The sequence below is a fragment of the Melospiza melodia genome, chromosome 20 (assembly GCF_035770615.1).
Source record: "Melospiza melodia melodia isolate bMelMel2 chromosome 20, bMelMel2.pri, whole genome shotgun sequence".
Lineage (NCBI taxonomy): Eukaryota > Metazoa > Chordata > Aves > Passeriformes > Passerellidae > Melospiza > Melospiza melodia.
Window position 1 is genome coordinate 11,677,946 of NC_086213.1, and position 8,952 is coordinate 11,686,897.

At 52.1% G+C, this 8,952-nt stretch overlaps 1 protein-coding gene across 1 annotated transcript; it reads right to left on the reverse strand.

Annotated features, from left to right (window-relative positions):
* Window positions 1-673: 673 nt before the first annotated feature.
* Window positions 674-8,871, reverse strand: TRAFD1 (TRAF-type zinc finger domain containing 1). The gene is made up of 11 exons (XM_063173036.1): window positions 8,537-8,871; window positions 7,066-7,201; window positions 6,941-6,994; window positions 5,453-5,768; window positions 4,022-4,285; window positions 3,583-3,656; window positions 3,198-3,401; window positions 2,252-2,375; window positions 1,751-2,048; window positions 1,280-1,358; window positions 674-1,163 (listed from the first exon to the last, which is right to left on the reverse strand). Exons 1-11 carry the CDS (start codon window positions 8,584-8,586, stop codon window positions 1,122-1,124), a joined length of 1,641 nt encoding a protein of 546 aa, XP_063029106.1. The 5' UTR covers window positions 8,587-8,871; the 3' UTR covers window positions 674-1,121.
* Window positions 8,872-8,952: the final 81 nt, after the last annotated feature.

Consider the following 8,952-nt stretch of genomic DNA (forward strand, 5'->3'; position numbering starts at 1 on the left):
AAGGGAGCTGCTGTTCTCTGTTGGAATCCCACCTCTCTGGGATCTCTGGGTGTGCTTGGAACAGGAGGAATGTCAGGATTTTGTACCAAATGGAAGCAGGGCCACTGCTGGGGTTATTCCTTTGGGATATTCCTTGTGCCTGAGGCATAGCACAGGCTCTGCCACCTCAGTCATTAATTATTTGTCATATTTAATGATTCCTGACCCACAGCACCCTATTATCCATCCCAAACCTCAGGGACCAGCTCCCATTCCCTGATCTTCCCACAGCCCTTCTCCCCAGGAATGGGAAGAGGAGAGGTTTGGTGTCCCTGTTTTTAAATACTTTATTCTTTTCTTGTGTAAAGAAGCACATTTGGTGGGAGCATCTGTAAAATGTCTTTATTTTAGGAGGAAGTTCCCTTCAGCCTTCGTTGGATGGAGCTGGCACCTGAGGCAAGGCCTGGGTAAGGACCCTAATTAGCCAGGGGTGGCCAATTAGCCCTTCCAGTGCCATCTGCTGTACCTCCTTTATTAAGCTGATGCTCACGGGTGTTATACAGGATCTGCTCCACTTCCCAAAGTCCCAGGGATTCCAACAGTAACAGAACCCAGGGAATAATGGCAGGAATGGATCCTCAGCAGGGGCTGTGCTCCTGTGTCACCCTAGGGGACAGATGGCACTGCACAACAGTTGGGGACAGCATCAGAGAAATTTTATTCCAAGAAACTTAAAAAGCTTTAAACTTGAAAATGCAGCACTGAGAAGCCTTGGAGCCCCAACCCTCAAACCTGCTCTGCGTGGGACAGGTCTGGAGCACAGACTGCTCCCTGTTGGTGTCACCAGCTGTCCCTGAGGATTCCATGGCAGGACTCACACAGAACTCAGGGTGGCACAAGGAGCCCACACGGACACAGAACTCAGGTGGGGCCCAAGGTAAGACTCAATTTGATGCCTTGGGGGTGGTGCTCGAGGCGATTAGAGACATAAAAACCTTAAGTTTGCTCTCACAGATTAAAAATAGAGATTTAGAAAATGGTCACTGCCTAAAAATTGAAGCTGAGTGTCAGAATTTGCCTGCAGGAGTCTGGCAGAGCCCAGGGGCAGGGCTGGGTGCTCCATGTTCTCCACAGGCCCTGGCTCACTCCTCCGGGTGCCCGGCTGCTGGGCTCTGGCCTTTTGCCTTATGGGAGGGAGAGAAGAAAAATGTTGTTTTCAAATATGACTTTGTAAGGGGAGGGCTGTGAAAAGCAGCTCCTTGTGCTGGCAAAGCCACCAGGAGCTGCCCTGCAGCCTCACCTTGGAGCTCCTGCGCCGGAGGCCGCTGCGCCCGTCCCACAGCCCCAGGCTCCTTCCTGCTGCTCCTGTGGCACCAGAGCTGTGGGACAGGGACAGGCTCAGAGGAGGCAAAGCCACCCGTGCTGGATAAACACAGCACAGCTGGGAGAGGGAGAGGCCCTTGAGTCTCCTCTGACCCTGGCCCAGATGTTTCAGAGCAGAACCACCTCCTGTTCAGAGCCCAGGTGAGAACAGAGCACTCACAGGTAACAAGGCTTTAACCTACATTTTATCCCAGTGACCACTGGGTCTGTTCTATTTTGAGATAAAAACCTAAATTTGTTGATTTGTTGTTTGAAACTCGGATAAGCACCAGCCAAATTCAACTGAGTGAATCTGAAAGCTTTGGAAAACCCTTTCAGGCACAGGCAAGCCAAGGGGCTCTACATTTGCAGCATAAGAAGGGGAATGGAGCAGAGGGAATGGCATTACCTTGGCTGGGCTGGAGAGGCTCTGGAGGAGCTGGCAGTGAAGGTTCCTGCCTGGAAGGGCTGAGCAGCTCTTGCCCGGGGTGCTGTCCCAGCTGCAGAGTCACCTCTGTCCTTCTGTGTCCCCTCAGTGCCACTGCCCTTGCCGGGCCTGCCCCGCGCGGCCGGAGCGTCACCGGCTCTCCCAGGAGGGGACAGTGCCACCTTCCCAGCCTTGGCCACCTCCGTCCTCAGCCTGGTGCCTGCAGCAGGGCACAGCCCCAGCTGCCCAGAGCCCTCTGCGTGCCAAGGAGAAACATCTCCTGCATGGACAGGAACAGGAACAGCGACTTCAGCACCAGGAACAACCCCAGTGTCCACCCCAAGGACAGAATTCCAGTGATTTAACCCTCCCTCCCTGAGCCCAGCCCAAGAGCAGAGGATGAAGATTTCTGAGAGAGAACAGGGTAAGAGAATCTCCCTCCCCAGGGAGCTCAGGGCAGCTCAGGCTGTGCTCTGCCCACACCTTGGTGCCGGACGCGTCGCCGAGCCGGCTCTGGTGATTCCCGTCTGTCCCCGTGGGGCTGGGCTGGCACCTCCTGGGCTGCAGTGTCACCCGTGGGGCTGCCAGGGCGCAGGTCACAGTGGTGCTGCACAGAACACACAGGGCTGCTCACATGAAAATCCCTGGGAAAACTGCAGAGCAGCAGCACTTGGGGATGTTAAGGTGAGTAGGGAGTTGTGGAATCCCAGAATGGTTTAGAGATCTTAAAGCTCATCCAGTTCCAGCCCCCTGTCAGGCTGGACTGGGCTTGGAGCACCCTGGGTTACTGAAGGTCCCTGCCCGTGGCAGGGGTGGGATGGGATGGGCTTCAACATCCCTTCCAACCCAAACCATTCTGGGATTCTGTGATAAGCTCTGAAGTTTGAGCAGATCTCATTCCCAGATTTTGCTGTCCCCCAGGAGAGGAGAGGCCCAGAACAACCAACCCAAGCCCAGCTTCAGCAGCTTGTTGGGACTATGAACCATGGCACAGAGAATGGGTGAGCTCAGCATTCTCCCATCTTGTCTGGAGCAGCAGCAGATTCCAGAGGACTCTTCCCTGGACAAGCCACTCCCAGAGTCTGTTCCCTCCTTCCCCTCCCACCCAGTTTCACCCCTGTGCTCCTCTCTCCCCTCAGCTGACTCATCCAGGCTTCAACTTCATTTTCTGTGTGATTCAAACATTCTGATTGTGCAACTTCAGGCTCTTTTGTTTAGTTTCATTTCAAGAGCTTTCAAATTAATCCAGTACTTTTCAGGAGAAGCCTCAGTGCAGCACAACCCTTCACATGGATCCCAGAGCTTTGTGTGGGGAGTTCTGAGCCAGGGGCAGCTCCCTGAATTCCTGGAATGTGCCACAAGAGCCCCTGGGACTGGGCCCATCCTCAAACAATGGGATGTGCCCAGCAGAGCCTGTCCTGTCCAGTACCTGGTGATGAAAGAGAATCTCCTCTTCCAGCTGGATGCCACAGAATTCACATGGAATCATGATGTCTCCTTCTGCCTGCACAGCTTGGGGCTGGGCTGAAGGGACAGTCCTGTGGCTGTTGGAGTCCCCCCTGTATTCCCATGGACTTGGAGAAGAACTTCTCTTGCTGAACGAGGCAAAGGCACTTGCTGGGTTACACCCTGTCTGTTACACAAACAACATGGAAAAATCACCTCTCCTGATGAGCCAGGTGGGCACTGAAAACCACTTTCCTTGGCAAAGACCCAGAGTTCTCCCAGTGTCACCCACACCCTTCCACACCCTCTCAGTGACAGCCACAGAAAAGTCATCACTGCAAACGCCAGGACACAAGGAAATCTCAAACCTGGTGAAGGATCAGATCTTCAGCAGGACACAGCTCCTCACAGAACTCACAGGGCAACATGGTCATGTCCTTGTCTGTAAGAGAAGGAAGGATTTCATCCTCTGTGAGCCCGGTAAAAACCTCCTGCTGCATCCTGAAACCTGTGATGCCATTTCTCCCTCAGAACAAGCTGCACTCCAGTTCCCCCAGATCCTCCTTCCCACCATTTTTACTTCCACAAGAACCTTGTTCCCCACCTGGGCTCCCACCACACACCAAGGTCAGAGACCCACTCATTTAATAAGCTTTTATTTCTTCCCTTACTGCTTTGCTTTAGGAGTCTCAAAGTGACTGATTTTCACCTTTTAAAATACTTAGATAATCTTTAACATTCCCAATCCAAATTTTCCTTTTCCCACCCCTCAGATTTAAGGATAAACCCCACCAACAGTGTTTATACCTATTTTGCTGTGGTTTGATGTGCTAAAGGAGCCTGGAGAGTCACAGGAGAAGATGCTGGACAGCTCTGTTGCCCCAAGGTGGGCAGATTGTCCAGGCTCTTTGGTGTAGTCACACTCCCAGAAATCCCTGGCCATGTCAGCTGCAGTGTTATGCTGAGCATTATTCTCACTCTGCAGGCTGAGGGCCAGCACATAGTCCAGGTCAGCATTCCAGTCTTCAGCAAGCTGGGGATGGAGGAGTTCAGGCCTCTCTAGCTCATCCCCTTCAAAAGAGAAACATTGTAAATTGAGGAGAACATCAAACCTGCCACCAGCAGCTCCCTCTGGACATCAGACCCAGCCCCAGGGATCCTCCAGGAGTTCAGCATCTCCAAGCCAAGGACATCTCTAACAAATCCAGGAGGATGGAGAAAATTCATAGCCCAAATTACAGGGAGCAAACAACTCCAGTTTCATTTTTAAGCCAGGTACTTTGAGACAAAAAAAAAAAAAGAAGTAACTGGGCTTTTATCCCAGGCACCTCAGCACTCCTGGCTTACACCTCATTCCATGGGTAAACATTCCCCCTGGTGCCTCTGGAGCATTCACTATCCTGTAATTCCACAGAAAGGAATCACAGAACCTCACACCTGGACCAGCTACCAAATGACAGCCAGTTCTTCTTCCTTTGTCCACTTTTCCCTTACTTTTGATTTCTTTGGGCTGCTCCCACAAATGCCCTTAAGATTCTTGTCCTTAGGGGTTCTGCACCTTAAGATTTTCTCTTTAGGGCTTCTGGTCCCTTAAGATTCTGTCCTTAGGGGTTCTGTCCCTAAGGTTCTGTGTCTTTTAAGATTCTGTCTTCAGGGGTTCTGTCTTTAGGGGTTCTGTGTCCTAAGATTCTGTCTTTAGGGGTTTTTCTTTAGGGGTTCTGCCCCTTAAGATTCTATTTTTAGGGGTTCTGTGTCTTAAGATTCTGTCTTTAGGGGTTCTGGTCGCTTAAGATTTGGTCTTTAGGGGTTCTGTCCCTAAGCTTCTGTATCTTTTAAGATTCTGTCTTTAGGGGTTAAGATTCTGTCTTTAGGGGTTCTATCCCTTAAGATTCTGTCCTTAGGGGTTCTGCCCCTTAAGATTTTCTCTTTAGGGGTTCTGGTCCCTTAAGATTCTGTTTTTGGGGGTTCTGGTCCCTTAAGATTCTGTCTTTAGGGGTTCTGTCCCTAAGGTTCTGTGTCTTTTAAGATTCTGTCCTTAGGGGTTCTGTCCCTTAGGATTCTGTCCTTAGGTGTTCTGATCCCTTAAAATTCTGTTTTTAGGGGTTCTGCCCCTTAAGATTCTGTCTTTAGGGGTTCTGTCCCTGCAGTTGTATCCTTTCAGGGGTTCTGTCCCACAGCCCCTCTAGATCTCTTTTCCCAGCTCTGGCTCCTCCCCAGCCCATCCCTGGTCTCCGGTACCTGCTCCCCGCCGCTTCCCCGTGGCTCCACCCTCACTCCGGGGCGCGGTGGCGCCGTCCGTGTCCGGTGTGTCCGGTGTGTCCGGTGTGTCCGGTGTCCCGCAGCCCCGGGGGCCCCGCGCCGCCCTCTCGGGCGTGCCCCGAGCCCCGCAGAGCCGCGGGTGCTCCGGCAGCTCCCTGAGCAGGACGTGGCGGCCGCAGCGGCCGCAGGGCTCGGTCCTGGCCCCGCAGTAGAGCTCGTGCTCCTGGAGCTTGTTGAAGGCCAGCTGGATGTCACAGAACTGGCACAGCACGGGCCGCAGGGGACACGAGGACGCCTGGAAAACACAGGGGGTTACTCTTCCCACGGGGACACGGAGTTCCCTCAGCTCTGGAGCTCTGCTGCGTCCTCAGCCACATCAGGAACAACCTGGAGTGAGCTACAACGTGGGAATGGGTTGGAGGCACAAACTCAGCAGCTGGAGCTCTCCAGATGCTCAGGACATGATTCTAAATCTGCCAGGGTCACGTGGAGCTTTCTGGATTTTCCTTTTCCCCTCCCCTCAAATTTTATTCCTGTTTTGCTGTGGTTTGATGTGCTAAAGGAGCCTGGAGAGTCACAGAAGGTGTTGGACAGCTCTGTTCCCCCAAGGTGGGCAGATTGTCCAGGCTCTTTGGAGCTTTAGATACAAGCCAAAATCCAGTTGTATTCCACAGCACAGCTAAAATCCACATTGGTTTTTAGGGAACAGACTTACACTGCATTTACTGCTCAACAAGAACTGCTTGGACATGTTTTTTACCCACAGTGAACCCCCTTCAGAAGGGGTTAAAAATAGATAAAATATGTGATATTTGCAGATGCTGCACTAATAAATTATCATCATTTGCTTTATAATCCAAAAGCACCACACACACACACACACACACAGAGGCAGGATTAGCTACTCCCAGGGTTTAGAACTGGACAGATTTCCACAGAAAATCCTTTTCCCCTCAGCAATCAGCAGGCTGAGGTGGCAGCTCCAGAGCTGCCTCTAAAGGAGCCCACAGGAAAGGAAGAGATGACATTTATAACAAGATTGTCTGTGACAGCAGCCAACTGGATTCAGAACTCAGAAAATCCCACTCTGGCCTATTTTAGTTTATTTTACAGGCTATTTTTAAAGACTGTTTGGACAGATTGAGTTATTAAAAGTCACATAATGGCTCCAGCAGAAACATGAAACAGGAAAGGAATGAAAAAAGTCAAGTCAATCATACTTTAAATAGCTATTTTTCAACTGGCAAGGACAAAAAATCACCAATTATCACAGATACTCATTTGATATGAAGCCCTGAGTGGCTCCAGGACTTCAGGGCAGTTTCCAATCCCTTCTCCCAGAGTTGTGAGTTTAGGAGCATCACTCCACAAAGGATGCACAAGCCCCAGGCTGACAGAAAAGCTCTGGAACCATCAGTGAAACACCAGAGCATCCCCCAAGGGTTCAATAACATAAACTCCACCAACCTCATGATCCTTCAGGAGGCTGCTCTCCATCTTCATCCTGCACTTGCAGGTGACCTAGAGCAGAGAGAGCCCATGAGGAGGATTCCCAGAGGAATGAGCAGCTCCAGAGCAGAGATGTCTCTCACCTGCACGTGCTCAGACTCAATGTGGTTCTTCATCTCAGACTTCGGGATGGAGTCGCTGCAGAAGGGACACATTTCAATGTTTCTTCTACAGTGGATTTCGTGGATGATGAAATTGACTGCAGGAATGTCCTTTTTGCTGTGAGAAAGTCGCTGAGGTTACTGAGCAGAAACTCACCGACAACAAATCCAAGCAGTTGTTCACAACAAAAAGATAATGCTAAGAAAGATTTCAGTGAATTCATGGTTTGAAGTGAGCAGAGAAAGGCCCAGCCAGGCCTGGATATTAGTGTATTGAACATGTAAAAGTGACACTGCATTCAGATAAAATCCAGGTGGATTTCCTTATGTGAAAGGCAAATCTGGCATAACGCAAACAAGTTATCGCCAGGGATCAAGTTAATAAATTAGTCTGAGAAGATAAAAGTTTCCTCCTGAAAATAACTTGGCTCTGAGAAGTCAAACAGCGCTTTGGAAAGCAGTCAAACTTTTTTTATACCTGACAGATTCTGTTCCAGGATAATGGATCCATGGAATGGTTTGGGTTGGAAGGGACACCCTCCACAGAGCAGGCTGCTCAGAGCCCCAGCAGTAACAACTCTGCTCAAAATTCCCCAATTCACCTCATTTTACCCCAAAATTTCCCAATTCACCTCATTTCTAAGATGCTCATTTTCTGTCTTGAAACCAAAAAGAAAAGGACCAAAAGGATCTCAGGCACCTGGAGCTCAGTCCTTCCTCCTGCAGCATCATTTCTACATGGATCATCCCCTTTCTAAGAAATCCACCTTGAAAACACCTACATTAATTTTATAACCTTTTGTTTGCTAAACCCACAGCTGTTCTCTGCCCTACCAGATCCCAGGCAGCCAAAAGCCTGGCAAAGCAACAAAGTCCAACAGCAGCAACTGAACTGCACAGAACAAACAAGCCAGGCTGATGTTGCAAGAAATTGTCTGGATTCTGATGTCTCTTGGGGAAAAACAACTACAGAAAAAGTTAATTTCTTTAGCTGCTTGAATTCGAGACGCGATTTGTGAGGTGACTCCTTATCAGCCACTGGGCTCTGCAGAGAGGTGTAATCAAAGAAAAACTTCCACAACAACCCTGCCCACTGATCTATCCTCGTATTTCTGCTCCTGAGCCAGGGAACTGCTGAAGAAAAATTCGGAATCGTGTCTTTTGTGCGGGTCTCGCTGAAAAGCGAGCCTGGATTTCCACCCCAGCGTTTCGGTTTCTATTTCGTTCCCTGCTAAATCAGAAGGGAAATGCGACGCCCAAACGCTCAGGAAAGGCCCTACGGCCGTCCCCGCTATTTCACCGCGTTCCGGGGAGCTGTACCCCGATGTACCGGCGGGCTCGGTGAGGGCCGGCCCACACCGACCCCGGCTCCGGGCTGGCCCTCACGGACCCCCGGCCCTCATCGACCCCCGGCACCGGGGCTGGCCCTGACGGATCCCCGGCCCGGCCTTACCAGTTGCCGCAGAGCCGGGACTCGGCCGCGGGCACGGCGGCGATGGCCATGGCTCCGTGCGGTGCCCGCTCCCCTCACAGCCCCGGGCACCGGGCCCGGCCGCTGCCGCTTCTGCTGCGAGGGACGGGCGAAAGCGAAAGCGCGGCCCTGCGGGGATCGCTCACGGCTGCCGGTCCCGGGTCCGCCGGCCGGCTGAGGGTCGGTTGAGGGTGCCGGTGTCGGGTGCCAATCTCCGGTGCCGATCACCGGTGGCCCGCCCTGAGTCGGGTCAGGTCAGGTCAGGTGAGGTCGGTGCCGGTCTCTGACGCCCCCGCCCGTGGCGGTGCCGGTGTGCAGCGCCGGTACCGGTGCCCGGCGGGTGCCGGTGCCCGCCGAGTCCCGCTGCCCGCGGCGGCCCCGCCCCGCCGGCCCGTCCG